The sequence below is a fragment of the Erythrolamprus reginae genome, chromosome 9 (genome assembly GCF_031021105.1).
Source record: "Erythrolamprus reginae isolate rEryReg1 chromosome 9, rEryReg1.hap1, whole genome shotgun sequence".
Classification (NCBI taxonomy): domain Eukaryota; kingdom Metazoa; phylum Chordata; class Lepidosauria; order Squamata; family Dipsadidae; genus Erythrolamprus; species Erythrolamprus reginae.
The window spans coordinates 41,780,863-41,800,979 of record NC_091958.1 but is presented as its reverse complement, the minus strand read 5'-3'; the positions used below and the strand labels follow the sequence as shown (position 1 = coordinate 41,800,979).

Below are 20,117 nucleotides of genomic sequence, written 5' to 3'. Positions count from 1 at the left end.
TCGCTTTAGGCTAGGTGGGATTATGTCAAGGTCAGCAAAGAGCTTCCCTAGCTCCCCTCCCCCCAAGTCCTGTCTAAAATCATAACAGAATAGACAATAGAATCCTTTATTGGCCAAGTGTGATTGGACACACAAGGAATTTGTCTTGGTGCAGATGCTCTCAGTAACATCTCATGGTGTTCTCATCCTGGGCCATGTCATCCTGAAAGCCTTGCATATATTTTCTTTAAAAAAACACTTTATTGATTATTTACATTAAAAAAGAATGAGTATAAACACTACAACAATACAACATTTACAGGGTGCATAAAATTACATAATTATTTATGCTTAGGCATTCTTCAAAAAGAAAAGAAAAGAAAGAAGGAAGGAAGGAAAGTGAGAAAACAGGGGGGGGGGGGTGTAACAACATACATACATATTGTTCTGTCGGGCTCTCTGGTAGAGTCCTCCCAAAAATTCACAGGTACAAATTTCAGACACACACACGTTTGAAAATTCAAAACAATGTTCTTTATAATGAAAATTCACTTAAACTAAGCCCTCTTTTGGTATAGCAAAGAGCACTAGTCTCCCAACAAACTGGTAATTTGTACAAGTCCCTTATCAGATCTGTGATACTTAGCTTGCAGCTGTGAGGTAATTCACAGTCCTTCTTCTTTCACAAAGTGAAACACACTTTACTCTGGTTTAGTTTCAAAGCGGGGAAAAATCAGCACACAAAAGGTCAAAGTCAGCAAAGCAGTCATGAAACACAACGATCAGATAATCCTCCACAATGGCCAAACCCACAGGCTGCTATTTATAGCAGCCTCACTAATTACCACAGCCCCACCCAACCACAGGTGGCCTCATTTTCTTTTATAATAATCTCTCAGTTGTTGCTGCCTATGCATCGCTCTCCGCATGCGTGGCTGTATCATTAACTCTTGTTCTGAATCCAAGGAGGAGCTAGATAATTGATCTCCTTCTGAGCTGTCTGCCACACTCTCCTCCTCCCTGTCACTCATGTCTTCTTGGTCAGAGGAGCCTTCATCAGCAGATTCCACTGGGGGCAAAGCAGGCCTGCAGCATGTGGATGTCTCCCCCACATCCACAGTCTTTGGGGCAGGAGCTGGGCCAGAGCTAACCACAACACATATATACATTCAAGACAAAATAAAGCATTGTGCTTTATACATGAGTTATTTTGGTATCAGAACTGAATATTTACACTTGCTAGATTGCAGGCTAATTGTTTCATGCAGCATATTCATTTATAATATATATATACTCCCCCCCCCCTTCTTATTTATTATTGCATATATTTTCATGAACAGATTAACTATTGCAAGGGTTGCACAAAAACATATCCAGCCTCTTTGAAGGGCTCCTGGGGTGTGTGTGTGGAGGATGATGTGAATCTAATGTAAGGATATTTCTCTAATTTGGTCCTTGGTACAATTTATTTTATCACGCGGCTTCCAATTAGCTTCCAATCTGGAATAGAAGAAGCTGTTAAAAGAGTTTTAAATTTCACAAGCGTATTATGTAAATGGGAGGTGGTACTTTCTGGATAAAAGGAATGTAGACTATTTGGGGGAAGAAGTAATAATTAACAGAAAAGCTGGTTGTGATGACACTCCCCGAATCAGCAAATGTCTCGCAATTATATTGCAGAAACTCTCTGTCCAGGATGTGGAAAATCTGCTTGATGTTAATTTGCCTGACCTGAAAGAAGTTGAAAACCATCCTTCTGTTGCCATGTGGATCAAGAACAACTTTCAGTATGAACTGGATTCCCTGGGAATTGGCCTGGTTGGAGGCAAGGCATCCCCTTTCTCCACTTCTGTGGGCAGCACTGTGTCATATGTGTCTCTTAGTACAAAATCTAATGATGTTTTAACTGCCACCTCCCCTGTCATCCCAATCACGGAATCAACCTTATCCAGTCCAGGCAACATCAATGTTACTACCCCTAGCACCAGTTCCACCTCGTCGGATTGGAACCCCTTCGTTTCTAGACATGCTACTGAATCCTATTCAACTCCTGTCTTCAAAACCTCTCTTACGACTAATGAAATGTCTCCTTCCATTGAAACAACTCTTTCTGATAGAGTTCCTAAAGACACTTTCCTCACCAGTATATCTTCCAGTGTTGGAGCTGATTCAGATAATACCACGGCTGGGACAACAGTTCCCACAGCTGCAGAAATTACACCTCTCCCCACTGATATTACAATAGATTCCAGTAGTATCGCAACCAACAGGACAGACTTTCCTGTAAGTGGAACCCCAGCCCGTCACATTGCAAGGGGGATCAACACGACTTCGGACGAGCCTGTCATCAGTTCCGGCAACGCCACAACTACTAGCTCAGCTGCACCTTCCATCCCCACAAAGTCCTCTGTCTCAGCCCCAACTGAAATTGTAGTCCCCTTTTTGAACATCACTCCTGCTTCAAATGAAACTAGTGGCACTCCAGTCCCTACCGTTCCCACCATAGCCAGCGATTTCAATGGCAGCCCAGCCAGTACAACAGCCCTGCCTTCTGTATCAGCAGGCTCTGCCACCGTGGTCCCCCTCGCTTCCTTAAATGCAACAGCTGTTTCAGACAGAACCTTATTCCACAGCACTGCAGGATATTTCAACACGAGCAGACTTTTAACAGATTCTAACAACAGCACCGTCAGTGCCCCGGTAGCTACTCCCACTCCCTTAGATTCAACCACTGTTGTCACCTCCCAAACCAGAGCTATCCCTTATAACATTTCAGTAACTTCAAACGATACCATCGAAGATGCTCCTTTCCATTACAATGCAACAAGTAGCCATGTGACCCCTTCCGTTGAAACAACAGTAGCTTCTGATAGCAACATCACAGTCCCTAACCCTGTTACAGTTGGACCTGTAAATGCTGGTGACAATGTCACTAGTTTTCACTCGCCCTCCGTTGTCGTAAACTCCACCGTTGGTGCAGATACAACCGCAGCCAGAACTTATTTCACCTCTGCCATGTCCAGTATAACATCTTCAACACCACCTAAGCCCATGCTGGCTACAAGCCCAGCCTTGGTCAGCAAAAAACCCACAACGGTTACAGACAAAGCGCCGACTGCCTCAAGCACAACGGTTTCCCGTTCCCGAGGACCCTCTCCCAGGACACCTGTTCTCCCACCGTCCTCCCCAAAACGAACCACCTCGAAGGCGGCTACAGCCACCCAGAGAAGCAGCAGAGCAGCTCCACCAACAAAGCCGCCATCGTTTCCAACTCCGAATGGCTACATTCACTTGAAACCATTAAGTGGTATGTATTTGGATTCAGTCATTTCTGGAATTGCCTTTGTTTTAGAGGAGGGTAAAATTTCTCAGTAAAGTAAATCGAGTAATTCTGGCATAAGGTCTGAGGTGGAATTAAATAGATTTTCCTCGGGAGACAGAGATGCTATGTTTAAAGTTTCTATGCTGTGGAAATAGCTCTGAAAAACGAGGCTTCCGTTATTATTCTGGGACTATTAGCTGGCTGAAGAAACATTCAATTTTACCAAAAGTTAACTGTATGTCACCTCTGAGATCTGCAGGGGAGACCCTGGAGGAGGCAAATGGCCAAAGAGGATTGGCCGGTGCCTCTGACATACAGGTAAGTAGAAAAGCTTGTTCATTGTTCACATTGCCTTCTTGTGGCTGAGCTCAGGTGAGGCCTTGAGAATGGAAAGCAAAGGAGATCTAGGCCTTATGGGAGACTGCCCTGTACTTTAGTCTTACTCTGTACTTTACTTTACTCTGCACAGGCAGCTGGTCAGAATGCAAATCCAATTCCCCACTTAGGTTTGGGGCTCTGACTTGGTGGGAAATATCAGCAGAGGGCCAGGAGTGGTTGACCAACCCCGGCGTCTGGCGGGACCCAGGAGAAGAGCCTTCTCTGTGGCGGCCCCGGCCCTCTGGAATCAACTCCCCCCCGGTGATCAGGACTGCCCCCACCCTCCTTGCCTTTTGCAAACTTCTGAAAACCCACCTTTGTCACCAGGCTTGGGGAAACCGACATACCCCTAGCTGTTCTATTTCATGTATGGTTTGTCTGAACTGCATGATTGTTTTTTATAAGGGTTTTTAAATTATTTTTAAGACTGGATTTGTATCTCATGTATTATTTGTTGTGAGCCACTCCGAGTCCTCAGAGAAGGGTGGCATACAAATCGAATAAATTATTATTATTATTATTATTATTATTATTATTATTATTATTATTATTTATTAGATTTGTATGCCGCCCCTCTCCTTAGACTCGAGGCGGCTCACAGCAATAATAAAGACAACGTAAGAACAAATCTAATAATTTAAAAAACACTAAAAACCCCATTATTAAAAGCAAGCATACACACAAACATACCATGTATAAACTGTATAGGCCCGGGGGAGATGTCTCAGTTCCACCATGCTTGATGGCAGAGATGGGTCTTAAGAACTTTATGAAAGGCAAGGAGGGTGGGGGCAGTTCTGATCTCCGGGGAGAGTTATTATTATTATTATTATTATTATTATTATTATTATTATTATTATCATCATCATCATCATCATCATCTACATCACTCAGTCTTAGATGCTTGGGAAACACCTGACTGGTGATGAAATATGAAATCCAGCATAGTTTTCTCGTTTGCTGTGTTGTATTGATTATTATTATTATTATTATTATTATTATTATTATTATTATTATCATCATCATCATCATCATCATCATCATCATCATCATCATCAAGTCAAGCTACATCAGATCTAATTAGGGTTTCAATGAAAGATCAACAGGGAGTATTAGAGACATAGGCTAGAATGAGGGGTTTTTTAAAATCTCCAAAGATTATAATACTTCCATATTGTAGCATAGATAACATGTCTTGTGTTATCGAGTGCTCAGTTGGAAGAAGACCATATCTTTAGTATCAGATTTGTCCTGTAACAATTTAGACTAAAACAGTTCCATAGAATTATTAACTGCTCATAAAAGAAGAATTCCGGCAAGCCAATGACTTTCAAGTAAGGAGCCTCTGTATCAGGGTTCCTCAACCATAAATATAAATTGTGTGGACTTCACTTCCCAGAATTCCTTAGCCAGCACACACTGGCTAGAGAATTCTGGGAGTTGAAGTCCACACATCTTAGAATTACCAAGGTTGAGAAACTCTGGTCTCTATAGACAAAGTTCTAAAGTGATTTTTCCTCTTGAGCTCTTTCCCATGGAATTGAAGGTGGGGCACACTTCTGTTTTTGATTTGGAGATGGTTGTTATTTTTTTAAATCCGTGTGAGCACCAGCTCTCCTGTTCCTTTCCATCCAGTGCCATTTCTCTCACCTGAACACCTGGGACAGGAGAGTTTAGGGACAGCCATGTTGTCTACCTGTTTGCAAACCCACCTGTGCTCAGGTGAATGCTTAAAGAATAACGTTGGGTTCTGAAAGCCAAACAGCATCCATTAAGTTATAACCATACTTTCTGTTATATAAATCTTTATCTGTAATTTCATTTCGCCCTTCTATAAGGAGAAATATGAAGAACCTCCAGATCACTGACAGTAAGAAATGAGCTTGCATATAAAGTATTATCTCTAGTCTGTAACGGGATATCAAGAAATAACTGAGAAAAGAATAGAATGGAATAGAATAGAATTCTTATTGGCCAAGTGTGATTGGACACACAAGGAATTTGTCTTGGTGCATATGCTCTCAGCGTACATAAAATAAAATATACATTTGTCAAGAATCATGTGGTACAACACTTAATGATTGTCATAGGGGTCAAATAAGCAATGAAGAAGCAATATTAATAAAAATCTTAGGATCTTAGGATATAAGCAACAAGGCATGACTATGGATAAAAGGTCTAGTTCTCCCTCACTTTTTTGGGATAAGACCTTCATCTTGGTTAAAACTGAAAAGGGGAAAGACCTCCTATTGCTTCAAAAGCCAGGATGCCAGACTTGGGTTTAGCTAACTCTAGCCATAATGCTGCCTGGTTGATTGCACCCCAGCTGTTAATTATAATTTGTTGATAAATTACATTTGGATGACTTCAGACATCATGCTTATCAATAAACAATAAGCTGGAAACTTCAAGAATCAGTTCATCTATTGCATTAAACTCTAAAGAAGCAAACCACATACTGTAGTTACTTTTTATATTATTCCATATACTCACCAATGAGGACAAGTTAGCTTGACGGGATAACTTTATACTGTAATCACTTGAATCTGAGCTTGTATTGAATAATAATCTTAAAAGAGCTTAAGTCCTTTAAAATGCAAAGAACAGATCTTGATTCTTCTTTATTTTCTCCAAACAGCATCAGCTTTAAACACATCCCTAAGCTGGACACTTCTGGCATTGTCTCTCGTCATTGGAATCTCAATTCAGAAGTTTCTCTAAAAATATGGTTATCTCCTCTCCACCCTAACAACTATTGGTGATGGTACCCGTACTACTTTCAAAATTCTACTGCAAAAGCCATATTGACTCTTGGAAAGATATCAGTGCTAAGTAGACTATGTCTAAGTGGACAGGTGTCAAAATGTATGTAGAAAATCATTGCATCATTATTGCTTGAAGACAAACCTGTATTTATGGTCCCTTTCCTGCACTCTAATTGGTTATATTAGTTGAACATGATTGCATTTCCAATGCACGGAGATGCTACATTTCCACTGGATTCTCTCAGACATCTGTCTTGGCACCTGAAGTTTAGCAACAGCAGCAAAACTGTTGGATTCCCAGCAAAAAGAAGAATAGGATTTGATTTGAAATATTTCAGACTGATTTCCTAGACACACCAACCGACTGTCTCCTGCGTTGGAGGCCAGCTTCGATAATCACAGGTGCTGCTTGGCTTATGGCCATAATTGAGCCCCAAATTTTTGTTGTTAAGTGAGACATTTTTTAAGTGAGTTTTGCTCCATTTTACAACCTTTGTTGCCACAATTGTTAAGTGAATCACCGCAGAAACCTGGTTGTTAAGTGAATCTGGTTTCCCCTTTGACTTTGCTTGTCAAAATATTGCAAAAAGGGGATCCACCCCATCATCTCTGGACACAGCAACGGTCATCAGCATGAACCAGTTGCCGAGCATCTAAATTCTGATCACATGTTCGTGGGGGGTGCTATGAAGATGAAAAATGGCAATAAGTTACTTTTTTCAGTGTTGTTGTAACTTTGAACCGTCACTAAATAAACGGCTGTAAGTCGAGGACTACCTGTACTTCCAGAGATCTAAGCAAATGCGTCGATCTTTTCAATTCCCTTATGTACATCTAGTCCAGTGTTTGATTCTGGGGATGCTTGCTTTGTCTCTTGTATGCTCACTTCTTCAGAGGCCTGGGTGACCCTGGGACAGAGTTCCTCCACCTTTGTGGCTTTGTGAACCAAGTGGAGGGAGGGGTCTGCACAAGGGCAGGCACACACATGCGCATAGCTGCATTTGCACAAATGGTGGGCACAAACGCAAACTGCTTGCGCATATAGAGAGCGTGTGCACATGCTCACCCATCATTTCCATGGCCTAGTTCCGAACACCTAAAGGCCCATTGGCGGGTTGTGGCCTAGAGGTTGGGGAACCTGCCCTAGGACAGTGATTTTCAACCTTTTTTGAGCCGCGGCACATTTTTTACATTTACGAAACCCTGGGGCACATTGAGCGGGGGGGGAGGGGGGGCTAAAAAAAGTTTGGACAAAAAAATTCTCTCTCTCTCTTCCTCTCTTTTGTTCTATTTCTCTCTCCCTCCCTCTTTCTCTCCCTTCCTTCTTTCTCTCTCCATCCCTCTTTCTTTCTCTTCCTTCCTTCCTCTCTTTTTTGCTCTCTTTCTCCCTCCCTCCCTCCCTCCCTCTATGTCTTTCTCTCTCTCTCCTTCCCTCCCTCTCTTTCTCTCTCTTGCTTTCTTTCTCTCTCTTGCTTTCTTTCTCTTGTTCTCTTTCTCTCTCTCTTGCTTTCTCTCTCTCTCTTGTTCTCTCTCTCTCTCTCACTCTTTCTCTCTCTTGCTTTCTTTCTCTCTTGCTTTCTTTCTCTTTCTTTCTCTCTTTCTTTCTTTCTTTCTCTCTCTCTTGTTTTCTTTCTCTCTCTCTTGTTTTCTTTCTCTCTCTGAGCTTCGCGGCACACCTGACCATGTCTCACGGCACACTAGTGTGCCGCGGCACACTGGTTGAAAAACACTGCCCTAGGAGACCCTGTTCTTATCTCCGTTAAGGTTAATAGTAGCTAAAGGTGTCTCTTTCTGGTTTATCTCTTTACCCGGGTAGATAAATTCTCAATAAGAATTTATTATGTGTAGATAGAAACATAGAAACACAGAAGATTGACAGCAGAAAAAGACCTCATGGTCCATCTAGTCTGCCCTTATACTATTTCCTGTATTTTATCTTAGGATGGATCTATGTTTATCCCAGGCATGTTTAAATTCAATTCCTTCCCATGTCTGCTGAAAGTTTGTTCCAAGGATCGACTATTCTTTCAGTAAAATAATATTTTCTCATGTTGCTTTTGACCTTTCCCCCAACTAGCCTCAGATTGTGCCCCCTGGTTCTTGTGTTCACTTTCCTATTAAAAACAGTTCCCCCCTGAACCTTATTCAACCCTTTAACATATTTAAATGTTTCGATCATGTCCCCCCTTTCCCTTCTGTCCTCCAGTCTATACAGATTGAGTTCATGAAGTCTTTCCTGATACGTTTTATGCTTAAGACCTTCCACCCTTTTTGTAGCCTGTCTTTGGACCCATTCAATTTTGTCAATATCTTTTTGTAGGTGAGGTCTCCAGAACTGATAGATGTCTCCATTTTCTCCTCCTGAAGTTAACCCTCTAAAACTGCATCTGTGGGTGTGTGCTCTGTTTTAGAGATTAAGAAAGTGGAGTCAAGTGATTCTCGTATTACATCCTCAAACATTAGATTTATTCACTTTTATTTGCTAAGCGCTTCATTTGCAGAGATGAGATTGTTTGTGCTCGGTTGAAACAAGAAGCCAAACGGTCACGTAGCAGAAGATGCACTTTCAGAGCTCAGTTGCGCCCTGGAAGAAACAAATAATATCAGAAATAAAAATCCAGTCATTGACAACACTTTAGTACCGCTATGGAACTTAGCCTAGAGAAATGGGCTATAAAAGCAATAAAGCATCTGGTGAATAGAATTGAAATGCTGTGGCCAAATCTCTCGGAGTTAACAGGTGAAGCCTCCAAATACCCAGGCATTTCACAGTTGGATAACATTAAGCATGGATAAATTAAAATTGCGATTAGTAAAGAATATATCCATAGAATAAAAAAGTGCTAAAAATAATTCAAATTTATCAATACTTGTGCCATACCTGTGAACTTATTTGCTGGACTGAAATGGTCATTTGGACCCAAAAAAAAAAAAGAAAATTCTTGACTATTGACCATGCATTACTTCCTCACCAATATTGATAGATTAGACAACTGTGACCCATTGGGTCATCTTTTCAAAGATACAGTGATACCTTGTCTTACAAACTTAATTGGTTCCAGGACAAGGTTCTTAAGGTGAAAAGTTTGTAAGACGAAACAATGTTTCCCATAGGAATCAATGGAAAAGCGATTTATGCGTCCAAGCCCAAAATTCACCCCTTTTGCAAGCCGAAGCCTCCGTTTTTGCACTGCTGGGATTCCCCTGAGGCTCCACTCCATGGGAAACCCCACCTCAGGACTTCTGTGTTTTTGCGATGCTGCAGGGGAATCCCAGCATTGCAAAAATGAGCACTTCGCTGGCAACGGAAGTCCAGAGGTGGGGTTTGCCAGAGAAGGGAGCATCAGTGAAATCGCAGCATCGCCAAAACACCGAAGTCCTCGAAGCCCCACCTCCGGACCTCTGTGTTTTTGTGATGCTGCGATTTCACTGAGGCTCCCCTCACTGGGAAACCCCAGCTCCGGACTTCCATTGCCAGTGAAGCACCCGTTTTTGTGCTGCTGGGATTCCCCTGCTAGGATTCCCCTGCAGTATCACAAAAACACAGAAGTCTGGAGGTGGGGTTTCCCATGGAGGGGAGCCTCAGGTGAATCCAAGCAGCGCAAAAACACGTGCTTCGCTGGCAACGGAAGTCCGGAGGCGGGGCATCTCAGCAGCAGCAGTGGGTTTGTAAGGTGAAAATAGTTTGTAAGAAGAGACAAAAAAATCTTAAACCCCGGGTTTGTATCTCAAAAAGTTTGTATGACGAGGCGTTTGTAAGACAAGGTATCACTGTACTTCCTTATCTAAGCAGAGAAACAGAATGACCACAGGTAGATTTCTAGTAATTACTGTGGTTTAAAAATCAATATGAGAAACGATGCATTGCAATATTTCTGTGTATACATTATGGCAACTTGACATTTAATCGAATGTCTTGATTCCATCAACAAAGGTTGAAGAGAGAATGATGCCCCTAATTTTTCTAAGATCTTCCTCATTCAGTGGTTCAGTCAAGCTTTTGTATCTTGTAGATGACAAAGTGTCTTGATTCATTCGGGTCTAATTCAGCCTATTGTCTTCTGTCTTAGATTTCGGTCAACCACGTATTGTTGTAATAGACACTCTCCTCTCATGGTTGATTATTCGATACATATATCAATGCATTGCCATTAGCTTCTTGTTTATTAATAGTCATTAATGATACCAGCCTCAATCCCCAAGAGGAAATAAAGTATTGAAAGTTGTTTTAGGAGCGATGGGATTCTGAAATGTGACATGGTCATTCTCGCCCAAAGTTCCTGCAACTTCAACCCTCTCTATCATTTCTTCTCTATTAGTTAAAATTGAGACCAAAAATAGTGGATGCTGTAGTTTCCTGCCCTACTTTTTGGATGACAAAAGTATCAACTAAACAAATAATTCCTTCGCCACTGTCAAACTCTTCACTATGGCTCTATTACTATTACTATAAGTTTTTTCTCATCATTCCTATCACCCATTTCCTCCCACTTAGGACTGTATGACTGTCGTTGCTTGCATTCTTGGGATTTTTATTAATATTGATTGTTTCCTGATTGCTTATTTGAACCCTATGTCAATCATTAAGTGCTGCACCTCATGATTCTTGACAAATGTGTCTTTTCTTGAGCAAAAGCTTCGGTCTGGCGTAAAAAATGAAATTAACACATTCAATGCTTATGGGTCCACTCGAATGGCGGGAAAATAAAGCAATATCAGTGGCTGGGCTGCCTAACAGGCCCCTTTTGGACAGCCTCCACAGTGGGCCATGCTGATCCTCCTAATAGATAAGTCCCTATGTGGAATCCTGCCTCTTCAGTCGACCCTGCTAAACAATAACTGAAGAGTGTTCGGAAACTTCAACTCTCCCAAAATGCAGCCACGCGAGCAGTCTTGGGCCTTCCAAGAAATGCCCACATCTCGCCATCACTCCGCAGACTGCATTGGCTACCGATCAGTTTCCGGGCACAATTCAAAGAGTTGGTTATGACCTATAAAACCCTACATGGCATCAGACCAGATTATCTCCGAGACCACCTTCTGCCGCACGAATCCCAGCGACCAGTGAGGTCCCACAGAGTTGGCCTTCTCCGGGTCCCGTCAACTAAACAATGTCATTTGGCGGGACCCAGGGGAAGAGCCTTCTCTGTGGCAGCCCCAGCCCTTTGGAACCAACTCCCCCCAGATATCAGAGTTGCCCCCACCCTCCTTGCCTTCCGCCCCCTGTCCAATTGTCTCTCCTATATTTTATACATCTTTTCTCCCATCCATATGTCCTTCCTCTACTCTTCATTGATGTATTCTATTCTCATATCTCTTCTTCTATCCCTTCCCTGATATTTACTACTCCACGTTTTTATTCTCCTTAACTTTCCATTTGTATTGGACAAAATAAATAAATAAAATAAATAAATAAACAATGTCGGCTGGCGGGATGTAGGGGAAGAGCCTTCCTAATCCAGCAGCTCCCTTCTATGCTATTCATCTCAAAGGAAAGGCACGTGTGGTCTTACGTTTAAGAACAATAAACCCTTCGGGGAGGCCCCCTTTGAGTCCCAGACCAAGGCTGTCCAGATCGGATTGTTTCTGCTTCTGGATCCACTCTTGTACGAATGGAGTATCCTGATAGGCCGGCAGGTCTTTTAGATTTGTGCCCAGAAGGTTTTTGACATTTTCAACGTTTAATTCCTACAGAATAAATAAAAGAAAACCAGTTAAGAAAAACTTTATCTCTGCTGTTTCCCAAACGCCCCAGCCCTGCATATGAGACATAGTACATTTGACTTCCTTCAGGGAAGGAAGTGCTTGATTGAAGTCACTGCAAGTGAGCAGAAATGCATCGCTTTTGCCACCCTTGAAGTCATGGCATTTCACCCAGTAATGGGCAACCAAAATTTTTACTGCTACACTGTGGGTGTGGCTTAATGGTCACGTGACTGGGTAGGAGTAGCTTGCCAGCTATGTGACCAGGTGGGAGTGGCTTGAACGATCATCGCTGTTCAAGTGAACTGTTAAGTCCTCGGCTTACAACCTTGCCAGTGCCACTCGCTGAGGTGACAATTTGCTTCATGTTTCCCGCGCTCTCCTTTCTGGGTCACCCCCCCACCTCAGGTGGGGTAGTTAGGTGAACGGGTGCTGCCAGAAGCATAAATGCTGCCAGTGCCGCTTCCACCCACACCTTCTGCTTGCACCTCAGGCAGGAGGTGGCCGCGTGAGGCTGGAAGGGAGCCAGGCAGGAGAGAGGGAAGCTTGTCCGAGGCCAGGAAGGAGGAAAGAGGAGAAAAGCAAGGAGCGCAGACGCAGCAGCAGCAGGGAGAAAAAGGAGAGCCGAGCCGAGCCCAGTAATCCAGGAAGTGACAGCCGCTGATCAGCTGGGTGTGGTTTGATGGCTCAGCAATTGCCTGCTGTGTAGAAACTTCCTGGTGAGTCAGTGGGGTAACACCTGGGGTCGTTGATGTAGCTGAGGTATGCTGATTAGTTAATGGTTGTGGATTAGGCGTGATATCCTGAGTAGTTGGAGCTTGCAGGCTACTTGATTGTTTTGCAATGTGTGTTCTGAGTCTGGTTTCAGTTTCTATGGCTGGGATATGTTTGAGGGCTGGTTTCCAGATGTCTGGTAGCCGGGAGGTATCATCCCACTTGTTCATATTTTGGGGATGTTTTTCTATCTCGATGGCTTCCATGATTATTCTTTTGCTGTAGTGTTCTGTTTTGGAAATTAATTTAGTACTGTCAAAATCAATTTCATGTCCTGTAGTTTTGAAGTGTTGGAAAAGGGAGGAGGTTTTTTCTTTTTTCCTTAATGCATTCTTATGTTCTACAACACGTGCATTTACTCTTCTGTTAGTTTGTCCAATATATGTGGCTGGGCAGATTTTACACAGTATTTGATAAACTCCCTGGTTTTCTAGCTGGATATTGTCTTTTGGGTTTCTTAGGATGTTGGCTATTTTTTTTATCTGTACCAAAGGCTGTCTTGATGTGTTTGCAGAGAATTTTACTGATTTTATCTGTGGTGCCTTTGATGTAAGGGAGGAGGGCGATGCCATTGTCCTGCTCTGTGTCTTGGTTCTTGGGGGGTGTCTCTTTTTGGATTAAGTTGGTGATTGCCTCTCTTTGGAATCCATTGGAAATTAATACATTTGTGAGACTGTGTAATTCAGGTTCCAGGTGGTCTTTGTCGGCTATGCATTTGGTTCTGGAAATGAGGGTCTTGGCTACGGAATTGATCTGTGCAGGGTGGTGGTGGGATTTTGCATTCAAGTAGCGGTTGGTGTGTGTCTTCTTCTGGTAGACGGTATGTCCTAGGGAGCCATTGGGGTTTTTGTAGATTAGGACATCCAGGAAGGGAAGTTTGTTGTTGGTTTCTATTTCCATGGTGAATTGTATTTTGGGGTGTAGGCTGTTGAGATGTGTGAGAAAGCTGCCCAGTTTTTCTTTCCCATGTGGCCAAATTACGAAGGTATCATCTACATATCTAAGCCAGAGTTTGGGATTGTGTTCAGATTTGTCCAAGGCATTGGTTTCAAAATATTCCATGTATACATTTGCGATGACGGGTGACAGGGGTGATCCCATGGGGATCACTGAATTTGAAAATTAAGGGAGACTAGGATAGATCTATTTCAGCCTTATTTTGGCCTCATCAGCTAGCCATACCCACTGGGACTTGAACCTGCAACCTTTGCCTTGTAAATATATATATATATGTAGATTGTTCTGAGTTCGGGTTTTGCCCCGTGTAATATTTTGAATGTCTATGCGACGTTTCGATGAAATCACATTCACCATCATCAGGCTGAAGTTGTAAGCTTCGTGCTTCTGTAAATATAGTTTATATAGGAAGCCTGCACTTTAGTTCAGTTCACGCCTGGATGCAACAGTAGCGGCTAGGAGATTACTGCCGAACAGAAGAAAATACTGTAAACTGTTTGCAATTCCACCCATCTTGAGCCATTTATTTCACTACTCACCTTTACAGAGCTGCTTTTGAGTTTCACAAAAGTTTGAATGTCCATGTTGACATTATTTTTGCTAAGTGCCCTGAGATCTTCACCCGGAGCGCCTCCTGCAAACAAGGAGGAGAATTTAGCTGATATTCTTTACTAGTTTTCTCGAATGAAAGAGCAATGGGAATTTTTTTTGAAATAGTTTCAACAGGTAGCTGCACATTTTCTAAATTATTTCAAACCAATACACATGGTAAGCTTTGGGGTTTTACAGCTGTATCTTGGGGCTAGTTGCAGGATACTTCAATTTACATTTTATGACTAACTCAACTTAAAGGAGTGTTTCGTATGCATAAGTCACAGAAACACTCTTTTAAGTAGTGTTAGTCATAAAATGTAAATTTCCAATCCATGTGAAATGATGGTGGTGGGACTAGAGAGACAATAGCCCTTAAATCTATCCATTAAAATAGATTTTGCCATCGTTCCGTCTTTGTTTTGCCATAAGGAAAAAGATGAAAGAAATGATGGGACAAGAGGAAACATAACTTATGAAATATAATAGAGATTAATAACGGAGTAGAAATTGGTCTGATTTACATTCACTATGCAAATTAGACTTACAATACTTGTGTCTTTTCCAGCCAAATAAATTCACTTAATCTATGGCAACACAATTCAAGTTCACATTCCAAATTTAGCATTGTATTTGCCTGTCCTGCACCAGAGAACGTCAGGATACTGAAGGAAAGTCTCTATCTAAATGCATGCACTCATAAAATTAATATATAAGCATGTATTGCATTTGGGTAATTTTTATTGTAAGCCACCTAGAATAGCCACACAGCAAGAAAGATGGCAAATAAATTTAACAAATAATGAATACTTCAACTAGCTGTAATGATGATGATGATGGTGATGATGATGATGATGATTATTATTATTATTATTTATTAGATTTGTATGCCGCCCCTCTACGAACACTCATATAGCATGCACAACTCTAAGCCTGAGTGGCTATGTTCAGGAACATGCAATACCCAAATAAAAAAACCAAGTCATGACTTAATCTAATTACTCAGTTCACCCAACTTATAAGGACAGAAAATGCTGCGAACCACAAACTACATGATACAGTTTTAGCTTAGGTTACTCTATTGTATGAAACACAGTGAGCTAAACGGGACCTTACTGGAAAGTTTTGTGCTTAGATTCATCCATCCATCCATCCATCCATCCATCCATCCATCCATCCATCCATCCATCCGTCCGTCCGTCCGTCCGGCCGGCCAGCCAGCCAGCCCGCCAGCCCGCCAGCCCGCCAGCCAGCCAGCCAGCCAGCCAGCCAGCCAGCCAGCCAGCCAGCCAGCCAGCCAGCCAGCCAGCCAGCCAGCCAGCCAGCCAGCCAGCCAGCCAGCCTGCCAGCCAGCCAGCCAGCCAGCCAGCCAGCCAGCCAGCCAGCCAGCCAGCCAGCCAGCCATCCATCCCAATATTTTTGTACACATTCTTCCCTGATCTGAGAACTATATTGTTTGTACAGATGCAGTTTAAAAACAATTCAAGACTTGATTTTAAATTGTTGTTCAACAAACTCGAAACCTGAACTGGTCTTTCCTCAATCAATGTTTCGGCTTACCTAGAAATGGCCTTATCCGTGCATAATATTCAGGGTAATTATAGTGAATCGGTGAAAAAGCCCGCTTGGCTGTGGGATACAGTTTATCCTTGATGGCCGATGAGCAACTGGATGGGTCAAGGCGTGGGGCCTCCCTGCCAAGAAAAGGCCAGGTAAGAAAAAGGAAGGGATCCAGCTCTCACAATACAGTGGTGCCTCTATTTAAGAACTTAATTCGTTCCGTGACCAGGTTCTTAAGTAGAAGCAATTTTCCCCATAGGAATCAATGTAAAAGCAAATAATGCGTGCAAACCCATTAGGAAAGAAATAAAAGTTGGAATTTGGGTGTGAGGAGGAGGAGGAAGAAGAGGAGGAGGACAGTCGCTGCCGAAGGATGAAGGTGAGGTGAGCCTTTCCATGCACAGATGCTCCAGGAGGCAACTTTGCGCAGGTGTATGGGAGGCAATGCGAGGGAGTCACCACAGCGAAGTGGTTTATTCCCTCTCCAATCGCCCAGAGAAAGGAAAATGCTTTGTTCGCTCTGGACTGCCAAAGCCTCCTTAAGTGCCACCAAAAGGCTCCTCTGGCAACCCAAGATGGCCGGGATTAAAGGGGGAATGGCAGGAAACTGGCTGGGCCTTCATGCCGCTCTCAAATTTCTTGGGAAATTTTTCCGGGCTCGGGTTCTTAAGTGGAAAATGGTTCTTAAGTAGAGGCAAAAAAAATCTTGAGCACCCAGTTTTTATCTAGAAAAGATCTTAAATAGAGGCGTTCTTAAGTAGACGTACCACTGTACTTCCTTCTTGCCTCAATTTCCACAAGATTTTCAAAAATAGTGCTTGTAGTAATACTTATGCTGCTGACTGGAAAAAACTAGCCGAATGGAGGAACATCAGCAGGGGTGGGCAGCAGGCAGGACGGGGTGGAACGCAGTTCCACCGGTGGAAATGAAGCTGCATGCATAGCTCCAGTTGACCAGTGGAAGTCACTTCCTGGATTACTGGTCTCGGTTCGGCTCTCCTTTTTCCCCCTGCTGCTGCGTCTGCGCTCCTCACTTTTTTCCTCTTTCCTCCTTCCTGGCCTCGGACAAGTTTCCCTCTCTCCTGCCATGCTCTCCTCCAGCCTCATGCGGCCACCTCCAAAGGCCAGGAGACCCATGCCACGCTGAAGCAGTTTGGGCTGCGGTCTTTTTCCCCTCGCGAAGCCCTCACTCAGCCCACAGCTGAGATGAAAAGGCATGGTGCGGCAATAACAGTTCACTTGAACGATGGTGATCATTCAAGCCACTCCCATCTGGTCACATGGCTGGCAAGACACTCCTGCCCAGTCACATGACCACCAAGCCACACCCACAAAATAAGCCACACCTACAGTGTGGCAGTAAAAATTTTAGCTGCCCATTACTGAACGTCAGATATTCAGTTTATTTTTTACTTTCTTTGCGATGGGCACTTCCTCATCCATATAGCTCTGGCCTAATCAATAAGATATCGCAATAGCACTTATATATCTCTCCACAGTGCTTTATAGCCAGCTGGATGACATTGGATTCGTCACTTTCTCTGAACTTGCCTAATGAAGATGGGATACAAAGAAATAGATAAATAAATAGATGTTGAAAGAATTCACTCACTTAATCTTATCTTCATTTATCATGCTGAGCTCGGTCTCATTCAGGAGACAGACGTATGGCCCAACTGCATTCAGAAATGCGCCATCAATTTGCCCTCCTGATTCCATGTAACGCTGGATAACTGCAGTTCTCTAAAACAAAAAATTCCAGAGTCAAAAGTAATCTTATGTTGCTCATGCTTTCCCAAACGTATAAGAACATAAGAAGAGCCATGCTGAATCAGGCCAAAGCCCATCGACTCCAGCATTCTATGTCACACAATGGCCCACCAATTGTCCTTGGGGATCTTGAGCAGAAGGAGAACGCAAGACCCTCCCTTTCCCTTGACCCCCAACAAGTGGTACTCAAGGGAATCCTGCCTGCCTCAACCAACATAGAGGCGGACATCTGTTTCAATAACCGTCTATATGCTTAGCATCCATGAATCTGTCTAATCCTGCCTTGAAGCTATCAAGGCTGAAAGCTGTCACTCACAACCTCTTCTGGAAGTGAATTCCATAAACCAAGGACCCTCCTCTGGGTGAAGAAATATTTCCCTTGATTTGTCCTCACTTTCTTACCTATGAGCTTTAGGGAGGGCCCCCTTGTGTGAGAGAGAAAATCATTTTTTCTCTATCTACCTTTTCCACCCCATGCATGATTTTATACACTTCGACCAAGTCACCCCTTAAACGCCGTCTTTCAAGGCTGAAGAGACCAAGGTGTTGCAACCTGGTATCATAAGGGAGGTGCTCCATTTCCTTTATCATTGTTGCCCTTTTTTGCACCTTTTCCAGTTCCATTATGCCTTCCTAATAGAAAACTGACGGCAGAAAAAGACCTCATGGTCCATCTAGTCTGCCCTTATACTATTTCCTGTATTTTATCTTGCAATGGATATATGTTTATCCCAGGCATGTTTAAATTCAGTTACTGTGGATTTACCAACCACGTCTGCTGGAAGTTTGTTCCAAGGATCTACTACTCTTTCAGTAAAATAATATTTTCTCATGTTGCCTTTGATCTTTCCCACAACTAAAATGTGCTAAAACAGCCACTTCTAGTCTAGAATTTGGGAATAAACTGGAATGCTGGACCCAACAGACCTGAATGAGTGTGGCCTCAGACATCTAGAAGCAAGTGGTGGTGGTGGTGGTCTGTGTGGGTGTGTGGGTGTGTGATAGAGAGAGGGGGGGGAGGGAGGGAGATGAGTTCTAGAGTTATTGGTTAAAAATTGTGGGCATTATAAATCATAGAACTGTAGGCTAGAAGGATTTGCAAGGATCATCTACTCCAGGGGTAGGCAAAGTTGGCTCTTCTATGACTTGTGGACTTCAACTCCCAGAAGTCCTGCACTAGCATGATTGGCTCAGGAATTCTGGGAGTTGAAGTCCACATGTCATAGAAGAGCCAACTTTGCCTACCCCTGATCTAGTCCAATATTGTCCAAAAAACAGCATGGAGAATATTGAACTAGATCAAGGGTAGGCAAAGTTGGCTCTTCTATGACTTGTGGACTTCAACTCCCAGAATTCCTGAGCTAGCATGATTGGCTCAGGAATTCTGGGAGTTGAAGTCCACAAATCATAGAAGAGCCAACTTTGCCTACCCCTGGACTAGATGATCCTTGTGATTCCTTCCATGTTCTATAAATTATAATGCCCACAATTCTTAGCCAATGCCTCTGGAACTCAGCACAATAAAAGAAGGCTAGTCTAAAATGACAAGAACATAGCACTCACAATGTATAGAATTACACTCACAATGTGTGTAAATGAGGAGAGAAAAATGGCCAGGAACTTATAATGCTGGGGAACAATTTGTAACACAAATTCTGTTGAGTTTGATTTTTGAGCTGTTTTATAGTTCATTAGGCATGCTGGTTTGAAAACTGCAGTTATTTTTCTTCTACCACATCAAGTTTTTTTTCTACACCTTATAAAACAATTCATGACAAATCTAATAATTTAAAAACATTTTTAAAAAACCCGTTATTAAGCAGACATACCCACAGACATACCATACATAAATTATATAGGCCAGGGGGAGATATCTCAATTCCCCCATACCTGGCGGCAACGGTGGGTTTTAAGGAGTTTACAAATGGCAAGGAGGGTGGGGGCAGTTCTAATCTCCGGGGGGAGCTGGTTCCAGAGATATTCTGGTCCGGTGCCGTGAAGAGCTTTATAGGTCATAACCAACACTTTGAATTGTGACCGGAAATTGATCGGCAACCAATGCAGACTGCGGAGTGTTGGTGTAATATGGGCATACCTTGGGAAGCCCATGATTGCTCTCGCAGCTGCATTCTGCACGACCTGAAGTTTCTGAACACTTTTCAAAGGTAGCCCCATGTAGAGAGCGTTATAGTAGTCGAGCCTTGAGGTGATGAGGGCATGAGTGACTGTGAGCAGTGAGTCCCAGTCCAGATAGGGCCACAACTGGCGCACCAGGCGAACCTGGGCAAATGCCCCCCTCGCCACAGCTGAAAGATGGT

At 43.0% G+C, this 20,117-nt stretch overlaps 2 protein-coding genes across 3 annotated transcripts in view; one reads left to right on the top strand and one right to left on the bottom strand.

The window, feature by feature from the left end:
• The window catches only part of LOC139171797 (uncharacterized), a 72,164-nt gene extending 64,950 nt beyond the window's left edge, over positions 1 to 7,214 (top strand). The window contains exons 31-32 of the mRNA XM_070760230.1: positions 1,660 to 3,286; positions 6,318 to 7,214. Coding sequence (XP_070616331.1) covers positions 1,660 to 3,286; positions 6,318 to 6,400 — 1,710 coding nt within the window. The 3' untranslated portion in view covers positions 6,401 to 7,214. The remainder of the gene's footprint in view (positions 1 to 1,659; positions 3,287 to 6,317) is intronic.
• Positions 7,215 to 8,888: 1,674 nt separating this feature from the next.
• MSLN (mesothelin) overlaps positions 8,889 to 20,117 on the bottom strand; it is a 191,477-nt gene continuing 180,248 nt past the window's right edge. For both annotated transcript variants that reach the window (XM_070760968.1, XM_070760967.1), the window contains exons 9-13: positions 17,642 to 17,772; positions 16,030 to 16,163; positions 14,418 to 14,512; positions 11,958 to 12,132; positions 8,889 to 9,028 (exon numbers count right to left, since the gene is read on the bottom strand). In XM_070760968.1, the coding sequence (XP_070617069.1) occupies positions 9,018 to 9,028; positions 11,958 to 12,132; positions 14,418 to 14,512; positions 16,030 to 16,163; positions 17,642 to 17,772 (546 nt within the window). In that variant the 3' untranslated portion in view covers positions 8,889 to 9,017. The remainder of the gene's footprint in view (positions 9,029 to 11,957; positions 12,133 to 14,417; positions 14,513 to 16,029; positions 16,164 to 17,641; positions 17,773 to 20,117) is intronic.